We start from the raw sequence: 21,478 nt of genomic DNA on the forward strand, positions 1-21,478 counted from the left end.
TATGTATGCATGTATGTATGTATGTATATACACACATACACACACACATACATACATCTACATACATACATACATACGCATACATACATACATACATACATACATACATACATACATACATACATACATACATACATACATACATACATACATACATACATACAAAGTCAACTAGTGTATGTAAACTTCTGACCCACGAATTGTGATACAGAGAATTATAAGTTAAATAATCTGCCCATTAAACAATTGTTGGAAAAATTACTTGTGTCATGCACAAAGTAGATTTCCTAACAGACTTGCCAAAACTATAGTTTGTTAACAAGAAACTTGTGGAGTGGTTGAAAAACTAGTTTTAATGACGCCAACCTAAGTGTATGTAAACTTCTGACTTCAACTGTGTATGTATGTATGTATGTATGTATGTATGTATGTATGTATGTATGTATGTATGTATGTATGTATGTATGTATGTATGTATGTATGTATGTATGTATGTATGTATGTATGTATGTATGTATGTATGTATGTGCATGTATGTATGTATGTATGTATGCTATGAACACTTAAACAACACAATCTATGTCAATATGAAAATATGTATGCAACACTATGTATGTGCAAATGAATATGTTTGACATTTCAGCAGAAATACTAATATGAGCTTTTTTGATAAGTGGTTTACACCCCCAACAATGTCACATCCATTATTATTATCGGTGTTTGACATTTCAGCAGAAATACTAATATGAGCTTTTTGATACGTGGTTTACACCCCACAATACATCCCTTATTATCGGCATACCAGTTATTGGCCACCTTACTATTTTGTTCAATTACCAGATATATTCCTTTAATTTTGTTCAATTACCAGATATATTCCTTTAATTTTGTTCAATTACCAGATATATTCCTTTAATTTTGTTCAATTTCCAGATATATTCCTTTAATTTTGTTCAAAAAAGAGACACCAACCTTGTATCTGAAGTGTTTACTAGATAGTTAGTTCACTAGCTGGCCTTCCGGTAAAAAAGATTATTACTTGCCTGAAATCCATTAGCAATTTTTCAGAGGTAAAAAGTTGGATATTAAATTATGTGTGGTCTGTCGTTCTGTCGAATTTTACACCATACAGCGTGTCCCATAACATGTGTATAAATATTCAGTTTTTTTTTAAACTCTCAAAATCTAACTTAACTTACATACACTGCAATGAAAATCGCTGGTCAGATGTGTGGTCTGTCGTTCTGTCGAATTTGACACTATACAGCGTGTCCCACAACATGTGTATAAATATTTAAACTCTCAAAATCTAACTTAACTTACATACACTGCAATGAAAATCGCTGGTCAGATGTGTGGTCTGTCGTTCTGTCGAATTTGACACTATACAGCGTGTCCCACAACATGTGTATAAATATTTGTGTTTTTTTAAACTCTCAAAATCTAACTTACATAGACTGCAATTAAAATCGCTGGTCAGCTAGCTAGAAGGGTGTCTTTAGTCGCAAAATGTACCGTTATTTTCCAGTCCATTTAAATGTTGAGCTCTTGAGGCGATTTAATCCTCTAACCACTAGAGACGTCCGAAGTTAGGGGGTGTCTGATGTTGGGGGAAAATGTGCTATATTTCAGCCCTATTCCTGAGCCTTACAGCAAAACAAGAAGCAGGGTTGCTGTCTTGTTGTTGTTTTTATTAGGAAGTGGGCCTTTGAATGGCGTTTTGTTCATTATGGTTCCTTATGATGGCAGACAATGTTTGTGTGAGCACTGAGTGTTGTCTTCAGTATGTCACCCTTACAGATGGCTGTCAGAAGGCAGGATGAAGTGACGCAGGGCTACAATCCCGATGGCTAGAGTGTAATTGATCACCATTAGAGGATGACCGTGACATTTCACACTGTCCCACCGGAGTGGTCCAGTGTTGCTGTGACCCCGGTGGCATTTTGGGCGGCCGTGTTGGACCAAAATGACCCATCTGATTGTTATATCAAATACAGAAGATTTCCTTCTCTTTCCTACGATTCAGGAAGTACAGAGCTAGGTTTAAGGTCTACTGTCCACTAGGTGTAGGCTGTGTCATGGCCGGTAGGTACTTACAGATAGGGCTGCAAAGCTACCAGTCATTTACAAAAGTTACTGGAATCTTCAGTAATTTTGGTAATTAACAGAAAATCTATGGCATTTTATTGTAACTTACTTGAATAACTTTTTTTATTTGTATTATTTATAGTAATCATTTTTTACGTGACTAAATAGCCTAATTAATGGAAAAAAGCATCTAATCAACAACAGCATTGTTTTCAATTAACTCTGCAACTCTTCCAACTACAACCAGTTCAATGGCAAAACATTGACAACTAGATATCGACATAGTGAAATAAATACAAGCGTGTAAACAATTTAAAAAATATATATTTCAGGCTGACATCCTCATATTAAACACCAATGGTTTTCACTAAGTTAATGGTTTATATTCAGGATAATGTTTCACAGCTTTGTCATTCTATTTTAAAATAATTTTATTGAATGAATTCATATAATTTGACATGTTATAAAGGCAACAGAGGGCCAGAGATGATTAGAACGCTTCCAGTAATACCCCCTCCCTTTGTAACCGTACTTACAGACAGTGTACCACGGTACGTCCCTCTCCCCCGTCATACTCCTCCTGCCACTTGTCCACCTGGCGGATGAGCTTGAGGAAGGAGCGCTTGGAGACGGGGGTATCCCGGTACATGGGCCAGCCCAGGAACTGGAACTGCTGCACCATGCGGGACCCATCCTGCGGCTGGACAGAGAAACATGATGTTAGAATGACTGTGTGTGTGTGCGAGTGGGAGGGAATGTGTTGTGTGTGTGTGTGTGTGTGTGTGTGTGTGTGTGTGTGTGTGTGTGTGTGTGTGTGTGTGTGTGTGTGTGTGTGTGTGTGTGTGTGTGTGTGTGTGTGTGTGTGTGTGTGTGTGTGTGTGTGTGTGTGTGTGTGTGGTTCTGTCTCGTACCCGTGCAGCGTTGTAGACACGGAATATCCTGCTGATGATGTCCTCCTCCAGGTCAGCTGACACAAACTCCACCTGGATGGGCCCGTGGCGGTGCACGCCGTTCTCCGGCCAGTACTGGGGACACAGCTGCACACAAACACACACACACATTGCATACACATTTAAAATGAGACATTTGAATAAACTGAGAAGTGGCTGACAATCGACACCTTCGCATTGAGCAATGACAACTGAGCCGTTCTATCTGAGAGACAAAGTCGCATTGTTTGAGGATTGAGGAACAACTACTTTGAGGTGAGAAGTGAGAATTGCTAAGGCTAACAAGTGAGCATGTCACTGACTACTAGGGACTTCCTAAAATGGATTCCGTATTAAGAGCGAAACACTTTCTATTGAGCCTAATCCACAATGACACACACTAGGGCATTCCACCATAGCAGTGTACCCTGTTTGCCTGGCTACAGTCAGAAACGGGTACGAGAGGCTACTGTAGCCAGCCAAGGGGGCGGTGTTACAAGGAAAAGCTGCTTACACACCATTCTTTGATCCCTGCTACATTTTGACAGACAGGGCCCCAGGCCTGAACGCCCAGAGTCAGTTTGAGGCAGACGCCTTCCCCTCCTCTTTATGGGTTTATCTAACCATACACTGGTCTGTTCTCCTTTCTATGGGAGGATAGGGCCCCTGGACTTTTGGTAGTCGATCAAAATCCTTATCATTTAATAAAGTGCATGAGGACAAAACATATGTTTTTATAGACCTCCAAATCTGGAAGGTCTGTGTTTGATGGTATAGTAAATCTTGGCATGGTTGACTGGCCTCTCTTACCTGTGCTGGGTCTACGTCGTTGAGCATCACTATGGAGGTGCAGTGGTAGTCCAACGCCAGCCTCCAGAAGTCTTTGACCGTGTTGGGCAAGGGGTGCTGGGTAACGATGAAAGCTGACGGCTGCTTGTAGCTCTGTGGAGGAAGGAGGAGGAGGAAGTCCATCTACTTTGTCTACTAGAATAGTAGTACTCTAAATAAACGTTCCAGAGATAATGGACACGTCGTCAGACTCTCGGGGTCATAATGAGGTCAAATCTCCAGTTCACGATACTATGTCTGTTCCTTAAGGAGACATGAACAGGAAACGTAGTTCATAAGTTCCAGATATTTATGTGCATTATAAATTAATTCCACTATCAACACTGCTACCACATAGCAAATCCATATCTGCTGCTATGATGACTAATGAGTATAATTGATGACACTTTATTTCCATTAAACCAATCCAAACAGTCATATTGATGTGTTCGACAAAAAAAAACCACATTGCAATTGTTTTGGTTAGGTTATTTCCATGGCGATGGGACAAATCAATCCAAAGCCATCTGTTTTTAATCATTTTCAATAAGGACATAATTGTTGGTGGAAGCACAGAGAAAAAGCAATAGACATTCATCAACATGATATGCTGACAGTCCCCTTACTGTTTAGGTTTGGCTGGAAAATGGCTGTCTAAGGAACGTGGGGTGATTATTATAGAGATGGATGGGCAATTTACCCACCAGCTATTTAACCACAGGATGCCCCAAGACTGCTGAGTCACCAAATCTGAACTCTCTCGGTTTCACCCTCTGGCCCTCTCTCTCTCTCCATTCCTCCCTCTGGCCCTCTCTCTCTCTCTCTCTCTCTCTCTGGCCCTCTCTCTCTCTCTGGCCTCTCTCTCTCCCTCTGGCTCTCTCTCTCTCTCTGGCTCTCTCTCTCTCCGTTCCTCCCTCTGGCCCTCTCTCTCTCTCTCCGTTCCTCCCTCTGGCCCTCTCTCTCTCTCTCCGTTCCTCCCTCTGGCCCTCTCTCTCTCTCTCCGTTCCTCCCTCTGGCCCTCTCTCTCTCTCCGTTCCTCCCTCTGGCCCTCTCCCTCTCTCCGTTCCTCCCTCTGGCCCTCTCCCTCTCTCCGTTCCTCCCTCTGGCCCTCTCCCTCTCTCCGTTCCTCCCTCTGGCCCTCTCCCTCTCTCCGTTCCTCCCTCTGGCCCTCTCCCTCTCTCCGTTCCTCCCTCTGGCCCTCTCCCTCTCTCCGTTCCTCCCTCTCTGGGCCCTCTCCTCTCTCTCCTCTTCCTCCCTCTGGCCCTCTCCCTCTCTCCGTTCCTCCCTCTGGCCCCTCTCTCCTCTCCTCCCCGTTCCTCCCTCTGGCCCTCTCTCTCTCTCCGTTCCTCCCTCTGGCCCTCTCTCTCTCTCCGTTCCTCCCTCTGGCCCTCTCTCTCTCTCCGTTCCTCCCTCTGGCCCTCTCTCTCTCTCCGTTCCTCCCTCTGGCCCTCTCTCTCTCTCCGTTCCTCCCTCTGGCCCTCTCTCTCTCTCCGTTCCTCCCTCTGGCCCTCTCTCTCCCTCTGGCCCTCTCTCTCTCTCCGTTCCTCCCTCTGGCCCTCTCTCTCTCTCTGGCCCTCTCTCTCTCTCTGGCCCTCTCTCTCTCTCTGGCCCTCTCTCTCTCTCTGGCCCTCTCTCTCTCTCTGGCCCTCTCTCACTCTGTGCGTGTGGCCCTCTCTCACTCTGTGCGTGTGTCTCTCTCACTCTGTGCGTGTGTCTCTCTCACTCTGTGCGTGTGTCTCACTCACTCTGTGCGTGTGTCTCTCTCACTCTGTGCGTGTGTCTCACTCACTCTGTGCGTGTGTCTCACTCACTCTGTGCGTGTGTCTCACTCACTCTGTGCGTGTGTCTCACTCACTCTGTGCGTGTGTCTCACTCACTCTGTGCGTGTGTCTCACTCACTCTGTGCGTGTGTCTCACTCACTCTGTGCGTGTGTCTCACTCACTCTGTGCGTGTGTCTCACTCACTCTGTGCGTGTGTCTCACTCACTCTGTGCGTGTGTCTCACTCACTCTGTGCGTGTGTCTCACTCACTCTGTGCGTGTGTCTCACTCACTCTGTGCGTGTGTCTCACTCACTCTGTGCGTGTGTCTCACTCACTCTGTGCGTGTGTCTCACTCACTCTGCGTGTGTCTCACTCACTCTGTGCGTGTGTCTCACTCACTCTGTGCGTGTGTCTCACTCACTCTGCGCGTGTGTCTCACTCACTCTGTGCGTGTGTCTCACTCACTCTGTGCGTGTGTCTCACTCACTCTGTGCGTGTGTCTCACTCACTCTGTGCGTGTGTCTCACTCACTCTGTGCGTGTGTCTCACTCACTCTGTGCGTGTGTCTCACTCACTCTGTGCGTGTGTCTCACTCACTCTGTGCGTGTGTCTCACTCACTCTGTGCGTGTGTCTCACTCACTCTGTGCGTGTGTCTCACTCACTCTGTGCGTGTGTCTCACTCACTCTGTGTGTGTGTCTGTGTGTCTCACTCTGCGCGTGCGTCTCACTCTGTGTGTGGCAAATCTGCCCTATATGTAGAGTACTGACTGAACACTGACCAATTTACATGATTATATTTCACCACAAGGATAAAAAAGAACAGTTTTAGTATCAACTTTTCCAGCAGTACATTTACATCTAATGATTTACACACGGACTGACGTGACAAGTCATTAGAAAAGGTTACAAACGAGTGTGCTCAAGTTCATGTATATGTGTGTGTGTGTGTGTGTTGTGTGTGTGTGTGTGTGTTCCTGTGTGTGTGTGTGTGTTCCTGTGTGTGTGTGTGTGTTCCTGTGTGTGTGTGTGTGTTCCTGTGTGTGTGTGTGTGTTCCTGTGTGTGTGTGTGTGTTCCTGTGTGTGTGTGTGTGTGTGTGTTCCTGTGTGTGTGTGTGTGTGTGTGTGTGTGTGTGTGTGTGTGTGTTCCTGTGTGTGTGTGTGTGTGTGTGTGTGTGTGTGTGTGTGTGTGTGTGTGTGTGTGTGTGTGTGTGTGTGTGTGTGTGTGTGTGTGTGTGTGTGTGTGTGTGTGTGTTCCTGTGTGTGTGTGTTCCTGTGTGTGTGTGTGTTCCTGTGTGTGTGTGTGTTCCTGTGTGTGTGTGTGTGTGTGTGTGTGTGTGTGTGTGTGTGTGTGTGTGTGTGTGTGTGTGTGTGTGTGTGTGTGTGTGTGTTCCTGTGTGTGTGTGTTCCTGTGTGTGTGTGTTCCTGTGTGTGTGTGTTCCTGTGTGTGTGTGTTCCTGTGTGTGTGTGTGTGTGTTCCTGTGTTCCTGTGTGTGTGTTCCTGTGTTCCTGTGTGTGTGTTCCTGTGTTCCTGTGTGTGTGTTCCTGTGTTCCTGTGTGTGTGTTCCTGTGTTCCTGTGTTCCTGTGTGTGTGTTCCTGTGTTCCTGTGTGTGTGTTCCTGTGTTCCTGTGTGTGTGTGTGTGTTCCTGTGTGTGTGTGTGTGTTCCTGTGTGTGTGTGTGTGTGTGTTCCTGTGTGTGTGTGTGTGTGTGTTCCTGTGTGTGTGTGTGTGTGTGTTCCTGTGTGTGTGTGTGTGTGTGTGTGTGTGTGTGTGTGTGTGTGTGTGTGTGTGTGTGTGTGTGTGTGTGTGTGTGTGTGTGTGTGTGTGTGTGTGTGTGTGTGTGTGTGTGTGTGTGTGTGTTGTGTTGTGTGTGTTCCTGTGTGTGTGTGTGTGTTCCTGTGTGTGTGTGTGTGTTCCTGTGTGTGTGTGTGTGTTCCTGTGTGTGTGTGTGTGTTCCTGTGTGTGTGTGTGTGTTCCTGTGTGTGTGTGTGTTCCTGTGTGTGTGTGTGTGTTCCTGTGTGTGTGTGTGTGTTCCTGTGTGTGTGTGTGTTCCTGTGTGTGTGTGTGTGTGTGTGTGTGTGTGTGTGTGTGTGTTCCTGTGTGTGTGTGTGTGTGTGTGTGTGTGTGTGTGTGTGTGTGTGTGTGTGTGTGTGTGTGTGTGTGTGTGTGTGTGTGTGTGTGTGTGTGTGTGTGTGTGTGTGTGTGTGTGTGTGTGTGTGTGTGTGTGTGTGTGTGTGTGTGTGTGTGTGTGTGTGTGTGTGTGTGTGTGTGTGTGTGTGTGTGTGTGCTCCTGTGTGTGTGTGCTCCTGTGTGTGTGTGTATGTGTGCTCCTGTGTGTGTGTGTATGTGTGCTCCTGTGTGTGTGTATGTGTGCTCGTGTGTGTGTGTGTGCTCGTGTGTGTGTGTGTGTGCTCGTGTGTGTGTGTGTGTGCTCGTGTGTGTGTGTGTGTGCTCGTGTGTGTGTGTGTGTGCTCGTGTGTGTGTGTGTGTGCTCGTGTGTGTGTGTGTGTGCTCGTGTGTGTGTGTGTGTGCTCGTGTGTGTGTGTGTGTGCTCGTGTGTGTGTGTGTGTGCTCGTGTGTGTGTGTGTGTGACGTACGTCCATGAGGGCAGCGTTAATGTAGTTGGAACTCTCTCCGTCGATGGTGATGAGGAAGGGCAGACAGCGGTCTGGCGGGAGGACGTCCATACAGCGGTTCTTCTCGTGGTTCCTGGGGAGCAGGGCGATGCTGCAGTCCTCCACACGCAACGTAGGAGTCACCATGTTCAGAGTCTGGAGGGAGGGGGGATATGAGCACTCCAAGACACAATTGGACATGAGTGAAGTCCACTAATATACCACATATCCACGTATGATGAACAATGCACACACGCAGGCCCAAGCCACATACCCTGAACTCCTCTTTGATCTGGCTGGAGTTGGTCTGGGGGTCCAGGCGGTTCATGTCATAGTAGACCGATCGCAGCTGGTTGGCTGGGACGGTGGTGTCCCCGCACAGACACGCCTCCAAGATGGCGTCGTGGATGAACACATACTGCTCCTGTAGGACAGAGGAGGGCCCAGGATATAGTGAGGGACAGACAGCCATGCTACACCTGAACAGGAAGGACTCACATCGTCATTAAAGTGCAGGTAGTGAACACTGCCAGAAAGACGACCTAACAACAGTGATGACCGACTTACGTTTCAACATTTATTAGTCGTATGTACGGAATATGCATGGTATACATCGTCCAATGAAATGCTTACTTGCGGGGTCCTTTTTTACAACAATAAGAAATAAGAAAATATAAGAATATGAACGTAAAGTAAATGACTCCGTGGAATAGAATCGAGTCGATCCAAGATGGCGTAGCAGTCGGACGCGTGCTTGTCTTGTCCCACGTAAATAGTCGGTTTAGTCGTTTATTTCGTATATATTTTTAATCTCACTTTCCACCAACGATCTAAATATACTTTCCTGCAACCCGTCTCCCCCAATGTGGTACGGATCTGCTATTTTTATACGTTATAACTGAAACCTCCATCAGGAGCTAACCAGCTAACTAGCTACTAGTCACTGTTAACCACGGCTAGTGGTCTTCACCTTTAGTTCGGACACCAGCCAGCTTTAGTAATCGGAAGGTTGCAAGTTCAAATCCCCGAGCTGACAAGGTACAAATCTGTCATTCTGCCCCTGAACAGGCAGTTAACCCACTGTTCCTAGGCCGTCATTGAAAATAAGAATTTGTTCTTAACTGACTTGCATTGTTAAATAAAGGTCAAATTAAAAATGAAAAAAGGTAGGTCTGATATGCTTTGGGTTGATATCGCGCTGTGCAGACTGGCAGACCTGCCGAGTAGCTACTGCTGGTTAACGCCTATGTCCCGAAGCAAGCACCAGTTAGCCTTGAGCTAGCCTCGAGCTAGGCCCATCTACCGGCTAGCCGAAGAGGCATACCCACTAATTTGTGGGCTACAATATCTCTTTTGTTTCAACACTCTTTTCTGTTGCGATGGCGCCGAAGACCCATCTGCTAGTCCCGACCCACTAACTTTCTAAACGACGTGGCTCCCGATCGCCTAGCATAGTAGCGACTACGAATGGCTCCCTGACTCACCTATGGATGCTCATTGGACCCTATGAGCGCTCGGCTACACATGCCTCTCTAATGTAAATATGTCTTGTCTTCTGCTGTTTCGGTGTCTCCAGAGATGCAAGCTCTCTCATCATCACTCAATGCCTAGGTTTACCTCCACTGTAGTCTCATCCTACCATACCTAGTCTGTACATTATGCACTGAATCTATTCTACCACGCTCAGAAATCTGTTCCTTTTATTCTATGTTCCCAACGCACTAGACAACCTATTCTAATAAGCTGTACCCTTATCCTAATTCCTCCTCTGATCCTCTGGTGATGTAGAGCTGAACCCAGGCCCTGTAGCCCCCAGCTTTACACCAGGAGCTCTCATTTGTTCTTTTTTGTAACCGTAAAAGCCTTGGTTTCATGCATGTTAACATCAGAAGCCTCCAACCTAAATTAGTTTTATTCACTGCTTTAGCACACTCCGCCAACCCGGATGTCCTAGCAGTGTCTGAATCCTGGCTGAGGAAGGCCACCAAAAATTCTGACATTTCCATCCCCAACACTTTCCATCAAGATAGAACTCACCCTGTCTGTCTCTCTTTCACCCTCTCGGTCGGTCGGTCGGTCGGTCTGTCGGTCTGTCGGTCTGTCGGTCTGTCGGTCTGTCGGTCTGTCGGTCTGTCGGTCTGTCGGTCTGTCGGTCTGTCGGTCTCTTTCATGTCCGTCTCTCTTTCACCATGTCCATCTCTCTTTCACCATGTCCATCTCTCTTTCACCATGTCCATCTCTCTTTCACCATGTCCGTCCGTCCGTCCGTCGGTCCGTCTCTCTTTCACCATGTCCGTCTCTCTTTCACCATGTCCGTCTCTCTTTCACCATGTCCGTCTCTCTTTCACCATGTCCATCTCTCTTTCACCATGTCCGTCTCTCTTTCACCATGTCCGTCTCTCTTTCACCATGTCCGTCTCTCTCTTTCACCATGTCCGTCTCTCTTTCACCATGTCCGTCCGTCCGTCTCTTTCTTTCCATGTCCGTCGTCTCTTTCACCATGTCCGTCTCTCTTTCACCATGTCCGTCCGTCCGTCCGTCCGTCCGTCCGTCCGTCCGTCCGTCCGTCCGTCCGTCCGTCTCCCTTTCACCATGTCCGTCCGTCCGTCCGTCTCTCACCCCGTCCGTCCGTCCGTCCGTCTCCCTTTCACCATGTCCGTCCGTCCGTCCGTCCGTCCGTCTCCCTTTCACCATGTCCGTCCGTCCGTCCGTCCGGCCGTCTCTCACCCGTCCGTCCGTCCGTCCGTCCGGCCGTCTCACCCGTCCGTCCGTCCGTCCGTCCGGCCGTCTCTCACCCGTCCGTCCGTCCGTCCGGCCGTCCGTCTCTCACCCCGTCCGTCCGTCCGGCCGTCCGTCTCTCACCCCGTCCGGCCGTCCGGCCGTCCGTCTCTCACCCCGTCCCCGTCCGTCCGTCCGGCCGTCCGTCTCTCACCCGTCCGTCTCTCACCCGTCCGTCTCTCACCTCGTCCGTCTCTCACCCGTCCGTCTCTCACCCCGTCCGTCTCTCACCCGTCCGTCTCTCGTCCCCGTCCGTCTCTCACCCCGTCCGTCTCTCACCCGTCCGTCTCTCACCCGTCCGTCTCTCACCCGTCCGTCTCTCACCCCGTCCGTCTCTCACCCGTCCGTCTCTCACCCCGTCCGTCTCTCACCCGTCCGTCTCTCACCCCGTCCGTCTCTCACCCGTCGTCTCACCCCGTCTCTCACCCCGTCCGTCTCTCACCCCGTCCGTCTCTCACCCCGTCCGTCTCTCACCCCGTCCGTCTCTCACCCCGTCCGTCTCTCACCCCGTCCGTCTCTCACCCCGTCCGTCTCTCACCCCGTCCGTCTCTCACCCCGTCCGTCTCTCACCCCGTCCGTCTCTCACCCCGTCCGTCTCTCACCCCGTCCGTCTCTCACCCCGTCCGTCTCTCACCCCCGTCCGTCCGTCTGTCCGTCTCTCACCCCGTCCGTCTGTCCGTCTCTCACCCCGTCCGTCTGTCCGTCTCTCACCCCGTCCGTCTGTCCGTCTCTCCCCCCCGTCCGTCTGTCCGTCTCTCACCCCGTCCGTCTGTCCGTCTCTCACCCCGTCCGTCTGTCCGTCTCTCACCCCGTCCGTCTGTCCGTCTCTCTCACCCCGTCCGTCTGTCCGTCTCTCACCCCGTCCGTCTGTCCGTCTCTCACCCCGTCCGTCTGTCCGTCTCTCACCCCGTCCGTCTGTCCGTCTCTCACCCCGTCCGTCTGTCCGTCTCTCACCCCGTCCGTCTGTCCGTCTCTCACCCCGTCCGTCTGTCCGTCTCTCACCCCTGTCTGTCCGTCCGTCTGTCCGTCTCTCACCCCGTCCGTCTGTCCGTCTCTCACCCGTCCGTCTGTCCGTCTCTCACCCCGTCCGTCTGTCCGTCTCTCACCCCGTCCGTCTGTCCGTCTCTCACCCCGTCCGTCTGTCCGTCTCTCACCCCGTCCGTCTGTCCGTCTCTCACCCCGTCCGTCTCTCACCCCGTCCGTCTCTCACAACGTCCGTCTCTCACAACGTCCGTCTCTCACAACGTCCGTCTCTCACAACGTCCGTCTCTCACAACGTCTGTCTCTCACAACGTCTGTCTCTCACAACGTCTTTCTGTCTCTCACCTCGTCTCTTGTTGTTTCCTAAGACTGTTCTGCATCCCAAAAGGCACTTGATACTCTAAGTAGTGTACTACTTCTGCCCAAAGCCCATAAGGTGTCATTTCGGACACAGTTTGTGTCACCTCCACAGTGACCACTCCCATTGACCTCTCCTCTGTCAATACTTCCAGACTTACTCTCTCTTTCCCTGTCTCCCTCTCCCGCTCGTCTTCTCAGGGGAAAAGGCCCCAGGCTTGACGTTAATCATTTATTATATATGACATTTCAGAAACGTCTCAACCTGGGAGTGGAGGGTCAGTGTTTCCAGGTTAGGTGACTGTGACGTCACCCTCTTGTCCTTGGATGTGGAGTTGAAGGTGAAAGGGATTTGCAGGCCATACGGTTGTCACCAAAATACAGTGAACTATTATGATAAGACACGAACTGGCCGTTTGTGTACTGGGGAGAAGAATGTCATTTCTACCATTCTGTATGTCCTCCAAGAAAACTCTTGTTGTAGCTTTGCAGCTATACATTTTTCAGTTTATATATATTAAAATAATGGAAATTAAATCAAACAATGAAAAACTAATTCCGACTTGCATACATTTACATTTTTACTAATGACTACCAGCAGCATTGAGTAAAGCCTGTGTGTCTATGTACACTGATGACTCAACGTTATACACGTCAGCTACCACAGCAAGGGAAATCACTGCAACACTTAAAGAACTGCAGTCACTTTTAGAATGGGTGGCTAGTAATAAGCTAGTTCTAAATATATCAAGACAAAAAGTAGCGTATTTGGGTCAAGTCATTTGCTAAACCGCATCTAAAGCTTAAACAATTTAAAATACGTAAAAATGCGACACCAGGAAACAGACGTATACCAATACTACCGAGGATTATATACACAAAAGTCAAAAGACTTCCATTTTGGTCCTGTGTGTTTGGGTTCAAGCGAGGACAATGTCATTCTTACCTCTGTCTGGACCATGTTAACTCTTCGTGAGCGCAGCTCTCTCACACAGTTGTAGATGTCGACCACACCCTCTCTCTCCGCCATGTCGAGCATGATGTCAATCACGATGAAACAGCCAGTCCTTCCCGCCCCAGCACTGAGAACACAGACACAGCGTGAGAACCAAAGCACATGTGGGAACACTCTTTATAGCAAAGCCCTGGTTGCCAAAATATCTGGGACTATTTGTATGGAAAACATCAGGGCAAGACATGCATGAGAGTCCAAACAGCTATGGGTGTGACGGACAATAGCAGCTCCACTTTATTTAGTGTGGCTGTTGACTTGGTATTAGTATTTATTAGCTATGTCTTTCTGAGTCATACCAAATGGAGGGGAGAGCAAAAGAGACACAGCCAGCCAACCAGTTAACCAGCCAACTGGGGAGCCAACCAACCAGTTAACCAGCCAACTGGGGATCCAGCCAACCAGTTAACCAGCCAACTGGGGAGCCAACCAACCAGTTAACCAGCCAACTGGGGATCCAGCCAACCAGTTAACCAGCCAGCCAACCAACCAGTTAACCAGCCAACTGGGGAGCCAGCCAACCAGTTAACCAGCCAGCCAACCAACCAGTTAACCAGCCAACAACCAACCAACCAACCAACCAACCAACCAACCAGTTAACCAGCCAGCCAGCCAACCAACCAGTTAACCAACCAGCCAGCCAACCAACCAACCAGTTAACCAGTTAACCAGCCAACCAACCAATCAGTTAACCAGCTAGCCAACCAACCATTTAACCAGTTAACCAGTCAACCAGCCAACCAGCCAGACAGAGTGAGTGAGTGAGTGAGTGAGTCTGTGACCTGCAGTGGACGACCATGGGCCCGGCATTGGCAGGGGTCTTGGACTTCACCCTGCGTACGAAGCCCAGCAGGCCGGTGGTGTGGTAGGGAACCCCGTGGTCCGGCCAGCCAGTGAAGTGGAACTGACGGATCTCCCGGATCTCATGGGCTCCCCTCTGGAGAGACAAGAGAAAACACAGTTGAATACTTCATTTGGATTCACATGTAACAAACTGTTGAGAGGTCTTGTTGTGACACACACCAGGCATGCACACCGAGGGTGGCTAACAATGAGGACTGCAGCTGAGGTCTACCCACTCCCCAAACAGACCCATCTCTCTCCTATCTCCCTCTCTCCCCCTTCCTCCTAAGCAGCATTTTGATCTTGTTCTTGAGCAGAACAGGGAGACAGGGACACTGATGACAAAGCCCATCTCTGGGGGGGGATTGAAACAGGAGAAGAACAGCTGGAGAACAGTGATGATTCACACACACAGCGAGCAGGCTGAATACAGACGGCAGGGCGGACACCTGTCAGAGCCTTGAGCATGCACGCCACACACACACACACACCCCAGGGGAAATATTCACAGCTCAGGGGAATAGAGTGGAAAGGCCTGGTAGCAGCCTGGAGTACAATAGGATGATAAACACTAAAAATGATTAGACCGACAGACAGGCATTAAAGACAGATGGGCCTATTACGGAGGACGCCACTAGGAACACTCAGTAAAGTAGTTGGTAGCTGGGCATTGCCTAGGTGGGTGCAAGGAATAAGACACACCCGGTACAACTTGACGATCTGTCAAACCTAGGCACAATACATGCTACACTATAATACAACGCAATGATTGACTTCCACTATCATGATCAAGTGGAGTGTCCCTACCTTTTCCACAGCGAAGGTCCTGATGACGTACTCTGACAGCAGCTGTGTCTCGATGAGGGTCACCTTCATGTCCCTGTAGATTTCAGTGTCGTCAGGCCAGTACTTACAGCACTTCACCTGAGGGGACACAGGGTGTAATGGGATGACCTGACCGCAGTAGAGGCTTGTCAACAACCTCTGTACACAATACACACACACTCCAGCACGTGCGCCCATGGTGAAGTAACTTCCTTCAAGGTGGAAACCTGCCTGAGATGTTCTTGGGATGAGTGTGTGCATGAGAAGGTGTCTATTGTGGACATTGTTTGATATGCTGTTGTTGTGAGTCAACTCAACGGTCTTATACTCTTTTCTTCTTTAAGTTTCAGAACATAATTATGCTCTCAGTGAATTCTGGGCAACCTAGAGGACTAATGTTAAAAACACAAAACACTGACGTCCCAATGCTTTTAGAGAACAACCACTTGTGGTGTGTGTCTGAAACGGCACCCTATTCGCTGTATAGTGCACTACTTTTGGCACCATATTCCCTGTATAGTGCTCTACTTTTGGCACCATATTCCCTGTAAAGTGCCCTACTTTTGAGACCATATTCCCTGTATAGTGCTCTACTTTTGGCACCATATTCCCTGTATAGTGCTCTACTTTTGGCACCATATTCCCTGTAAAGTGCCCTACTTTGGAGACCATATTCCCTGTATAGTGCTCTACTTTTGGCACCATATTCCCTGTATAGTGCTCTACTTTTGGCACCATATTCCCTGTATAGTGCCCTACCTTTGGCACCATATTCCCTGTATAGTGCTCTACTTTTGGCACCATATTCCCTGTAAAGTGCCCTACTTTTGAGACCATATTCCCTGTATAGTGCTCTACTTTTGGCACCATATTCCCTGTATAGTGCTCTACTTTTGGCACCATATTCCCTGTATAGTGCCCTACCTTTGGCACCATATTCCCTGTATAGTGCCCTACTTTTGGCACCATATTCCCTGTATAGTGCTCTACTTTTGGCACCATATTCCCTGTATAGTGCTCTACTTTTGGCACCATATTCCCTGTATAGTGCCCTACTTTTGAGAGCATATTCCCTGTATAGTGCACTACTTTTGGCACCATATTCCCTGTATAGTGCACTACTTTTGGCACCATATTCTCTGTAAAGTGCCCTACTTTTGAGAGCATATTCCCTGTATAGTGCCCTATTTTTGGCACCATATTCCCTGTAAAGTGCCCTACTTTTGGCACCATATTCCCTGTATAGTGCACTACTTTTGGCACCATATTCCCTGTATAGTGCACTACTTTCGGCACCATATTCCCTGTATAGTGCCCTACTTTTGGCACCATATTCCCTGTATAGTGCTCTACTTTTGGCACCATATTCCCTGTATAGTGCACTACTTTCGGCACCATATTCCCTGTATAGTGCCCTACATTTGGCACCATATTCTCTGTAAAGTGCCCTACTTTTGAGAGCATATTCCCTGTATAGTGCCCTACTTTTGGCACCATATTCCCTGTATAGTGCCCTCCCTTTGGTACCATACCTCCTGTATAGTTCATTACTTTGGCCCTGGCCAGAAGTAGTGTACCTCAGGGAAAAGTGTACCATTTGAGATGCAACCAATGAGTAAGATCTTGACGGTGTCTCAGATGGCGGCAGGCAGACAGCCCTCCTCTATGTTTGGGCAGGTGCTCAATTTCCCCGCTCTAATTACCCATACTGCAACACTGGGCTCTTTCTTCATTAAGAGGTTGTGAACTCTAAGGGGACACTAGAAGTCGCACAGTGCAGATTCTGTGAGAGCGTCACCTCACTTATCTGGCCCATCCTACACAGCAAGAGGCTTATTGTCGCTATTATATACAGTAGTACAGTTACTTCAGAATTCACCATTGATCAATTAAAACCAGCTCAAGCCTTTGTTTCTTTTTCATATTGATACACTGTCATGATCTTTCATTTCATTTTTCTGACACTATCCCTCCTTCTCACCCACTCACTCCCTCCTCCTCTGTCACCAGCCTCATCTTCTCTCTCCTTCTCCCTCCCACCCTCCCTCCGTCCCACCCTCCGTCCCACCCTCCGTCCTCTCCTCTGTCACCAGCCTCATCTCTCTCTCCTTCTCCCTCCCTCACTCTGTTCCCTCCCTCACTCACTCCCTTCGTCCTCTCCTGTCACCAGCCTCAACTTCTGACTCCTTCTCCCTCCCTCCCTCACTCCCTTCGTCCTCTCCTGTCACCAGCCTCAACTTCTGACTCTCCTTCTCCCTCCCTCCCTCACTCCCTCTGTCCTCTCCTCTGTCACCAGCCTCATCTCTCTCTCCTTCTCCCTCCCTCACTCTGTTCCCTCCCTCACTCACTCCCTTCGTCCTCTCCTGTCACCAGCCTCAACTTCTGACTCCTTCTCCCTCCCTCCCTCACTCCCTTCGTCCTCTCCTGTCACCAGCCTCAACTTCTGACTCTCCTTCTCCCTCTCTCCCTCCCTCCCTTCGTCCTCTCCTGTCACCAGTCTCATCTTCTCACTCTCCTTCTCCCTCCCTCCCTCCCTCCCTCCCTCCCTCCCTCCCTCCCTCCTCTCCTGTCACCAGTCTCTTCTCTCTCTCCTTCTCCCTCCCTCTCTCCCTCCCTCCCTTCGTCCTCTCCTGTCACCAGTCTCATCTTCTCTCTCTCCTTCTCCCTCTCTCCCTCCCTCCCTTCGTCCTCTCCTGTCACCAGTCTCATCTTTCTCTCTCCTTCTCCCTCCCTTCGTCCCTTCCTGTCACCAGTCTCATCTCTCTCTCTCCTCCCCCCCTCCCTCCCTCCCTCCCTCCCTCCCTCCCTCCCTCCCTCCCTCCCTCCCTCCCTCCCTCCCTCACTCCCTCACCTCCTGTCACCAGCCTCATCTTCTCTCTCTCCTTCTCCCTCCCTCACTCACTCCCTCCCTCTGTCCTCTCCTCTGTCACCAGCCTCAACTTCTGACTCTCCTTCTCCCTCTCTCCCTCCCTCCCTTTGTCCTCTCCTGTCACCAGTCTCATCTTCTCACTCTCCTTCTCCCTCCCTCCCTCCCTCCCTCCCTTCGTCCTCTCCTGTCACCAGTCTCATCTTCTCTCTCTCCTTCTCCCTCCCTCACTCTGTTCCCTCCCTCCCTTCGTCCTCTCCTGTCACCAGTCTCATCTTCTCTCTCTCCTTCTCCCTCCCTCACTCTGTTCCCTCCCTCCCTTCGTCCTCTCCTGTCACCAGTCTCATCTTCTCACTCCCTCCCTCCCTCCCTCCCTCCCTTCGTCCTCTCCTGTCACCAGTCTCATCTTCTCTCTCTCCTTCTCACTCCCTCACTCTGTTCCCTCCCTCCCTCCCTTCGTCCTCTCCTGTCACCAGTCTCATCTTCTCACTCTCCTTCTCCCTCCCTCCCTCCCTCCCTCCCTCCCTCCCTCCCTCCCTCCCTCCCTCCCTCCCTCCCTCCCCCTCCCTCCTCTCCTGTCACCTGTCTCATCTTCTCACTCTCTGGATCATCCTTATCCTCTGCATTTCTCCTTCTCTTCATCTGTCTCTGTCCTCTGTTCCCTCCCTCCCTGATACTGGTAATTATTCTAATTGGTGATATAATTGTGTTTTAATGTATATTTTTTCCCGGAAGCTCCACCATAGTTATTGTCGCTGGTTGCTTCTCTGGAGAGGACCAGAAAGGACTGTATAACTGTGATAAGGATATCTGTTTTCTTAAATGACGGTGGCACTGGGAAATGTTTTTCTTTCGTTCTTCTGTGACAGTGTTGATCATGGAGAGAGTGATACAACATAATACTCTGAGTGCCCCCACTCACACACACCCTACTTTTCCTCACTCACACACACCCTACTTTTCGTCACTCACACACACCCTACTTTTCGTCACTCACACACACCCTACTTTTCCTCACTCACACACACCCTACTTTTCGTCACTCACACACACCCTACTTTTCGTCACTCACACACACCCTACTTTTCGTCACTCACACACACCCTACTTTTCGTCACTCACACACACCCTACTTTTCCTCACTCACACACACCCTACTTTTCCTCACTCACACACACCCTACTTTTCCTCACTCACACACACCCTACTTTTCCTCACTCACACACACCCTACTTTTCCTCACTCACACATTAGCAAGTTACTTGTTTGTTACAGAACGCTGGAAGCACCATTGAGATAAACCATTTTTATGGTTTGTTTTGAGCTTTTGTATTTTATTTAACCAGGTAGACCAGTTGAGAACAAGCATGATCGATTGTAATACATGGTTTATGATGGTGTACTGTAGTTTTGTATTGCACGTCTCTACAGTACTGGGCTGCTCAAATTACATTTAGTTGGTATAGTTCTCCATTCAGGTCATGGAAGCCATTTTCTTAAGTAGGTGGCATGAATATGCTTCCGCAGGCCCTCATCAGCTCCTATTACAGACTGTTTCCTGGTATAGCCTTTGAGAGGAATCTCAACGTCGTTGGAGAACATTTTAAGATGATCCTATACGTTTCCTAAAGCGGCTTTCTTAGAAGTTTCCTTAGAGGCCACACACTGAGTAAGCATGTGGGGACCTCAGAGCGTAGCAGGCGACTGTTCTGAGAGGAAGTGGGAAGACGTAGATGATCTGTGATACGAGAGGTTCAACAGGGTAATACGGAGCACCATTTTTGGTCACATAGTGTCACATAGTCTATTTATGTTTTAAGGTTCACACTAAAAGACTGGGAGGATGACATGGTAATACGATTAGCTATCTATCCGTATCTTACTAGACACCTCGTTGCCATATGACAGGGTAAATAAAGGGGGATCCCTGTGGAGCTGACTGTAGCTTCAGCCCTGATTATCAGTGAAATGAGGTTTGGGTATCCAGTGACACTATCATAATAAACAGTATGGAGCTCAAGTCCAGATCCTCCAGCCTCTCAGATCTCCCTGACACTGCTGCTAGCTAATCTCTGAGGAGCATTGTCTAGATGAAGTCCTGGTTTAAATATCCTGTTTAACCATAAACCCTGACTGTGCCAGACGGCTATGATGCGATATGCTTTGGGTGCGTGGCTGCCTGCTTTGGGTGCGTGGCTGCCTGCTTTGGGTGCGTGGCTGCCTGCTTTGGGTGCGTGGCTGCCTGCTTTGGGTGCGTGGCTGCCTGCTTTGGGTGCGTGGCTGCCTGCTTTGGGTGCGTGGCTGCCTGCTTTGGGTGCGTGGCTGCCTGCTTTGGGTGCGTGGCTGCCTGCTTTGGGTGCGTGGCTGCCTGCGCCAGTCACAAACACATCATCTGGGGTTGTGTTACTTTCTCCGTCATCCCTCCACCGCGAAGTAAAAACAGAAAAGAGTCTGGATGGATATCAAAATTAAACAGCTTGGCATGAAAGCGAGCGACAGGAGCCTGGGAGAAGGGATTTCCCAGAGTTCATCAGCGGTGAAGCAGCCGAGCAGATGGTGATGGCCGTGGAGCGAGTGGTTTTTATTATTATGGCGGAAGAGACTAACACTGTGCTCCCTTCCTGCCTGCTCTGTCAGCCCACTGAAGGGGTCTGGAGAATGGAGACTCAACAGGGGGTGAGATGGGATGGCCAGGGCTGAGGGGTTAAAACAATAGCACTAGGTGGTGGCTCTGCTAGGTGGTGGCCCTGCACGGTGGAGGATTCAACCGCTTGGCTAACTCTGGGGACGTGCATCACGGATCCTCTTTTGCTGATGCGATATGGTGCCACTGGGTGTTGGTGCTCTTAAACGAGCCACAGACAGGTTAGGCATGTCCTCTCTGTCAGTGTGTGTGTGGTGTTATGGGTTTGACCACTTTAGAGAGATTATTCCACTAACAGTTCAGATCACTCTCTGATCACGCCTCTCAAGGCTTAAACAATTGTTAATAGGATTGAACAAGGTCTGCATCCACACGGGACATTGCCTAGAGTCTCCAGTGGATATAAAATGCCAGGCCCGGGGTTTCTGTAATCCTCTAGCTGGAATAAGGTCAGGCCCAGGGTTTCTGTAATCCTCTAGCTGGAATAATGTCAGGCCCAGGGTTTCTGTAATCCTCTAGCTGGAATAATGTCAGGCCCAGGGTTTCTGTAATCCTCTAGCTGGAATAATGTCAGGCCCAGGGTTTTTGTAATCCACTAGATGGAATAATGTCAGGCCCAGGGTTTTTGTAATCCACTAGATGGAATAATGTCAGGCCCAGTGTTTCTGTAATCCACTATATGGAATAATGTCAGGCCCAGGGTTTCTGTAATCCACTAGATGGAATAATGTCAGGCCCAGTGTTTCTGTAATCCACTAGATGGAATAATGTCAGGCCCAGGGTTTTTGTAATCCACTAGATGGAATAATGTCAGGCCCAGTGTTTCTGTAATCCACTAGATGGAATAATGTCAGGCCCCGGGTTTCTGTAATCCTCTAGCTGGAATAATGTCAGGCCCAGGGTTTCTGTAATCCACTAGCTGGAATAATGTCAGGCCCAGGGTTTCTGTAA

General features: G+C 49.1%; 1 protein-coding gene across 12 annotated transcripts in view; it reads right to left on the bottom strand.

The window, feature by feature from the left end:
- Positions 1–21,478, bottom strand: part of LOC123991376 (receptor-type tyrosine-protein phosphatase mu-like) — a 335,771-nt gene that overhangs the window by 8,012 nt on the left and 306,281 nt on the right. For all 12 annotated transcript variants that reach the window (XM_046292910.1, XM_046292905.1, XM_046292908.1 and 9 more), the window contains 8 exons: positions 15,000–15,116; positions 14,132–14,286; positions 13,284–13,419; positions 8,496–8,645; positions 8,204–8,377; positions 3,828–3,959; positions 3,000–3,125; positions 2,625–2,788 (listed from right to left, as the gene is read on the bottom strand). In XM_046292910.1, the coding sequence (XP_046148866.1) occupies positions 2,625–2,788; positions 3,000–3,125; positions 3,828–3,959; positions 8,204–8,377; positions 8,496–8,645; positions 13,284–13,419; positions 14,132–14,286; positions 15,000–15,116 (1,154 nt within the window). The remainder of the gene's footprint in view (positions 1–2,624; positions 2,789–2,999; positions 3,126–3,827; positions 3,960–8,203; positions 8,378–8,495; positions 8,646–13,283; positions 13,420–14,131; positions 14,287–14,999; positions 15,117–21,478) is intronic.

This window comes from Oncorhynchus gorbuscha, linkage group LG12 (assembly GCF_021184085.1).
Source record: "Oncorhynchus gorbuscha isolate QuinsamMale2020 ecotype Even-year linkage group LG12, OgorEven_v1.0, whole genome shotgun sequence".
Taxonomy (NCBI): domain Eukaryota; kingdom Metazoa; phylum Chordata; class Actinopteri; order Salmoniformes; family Salmonidae; genus Oncorhynchus; species Oncorhynchus gorbuscha.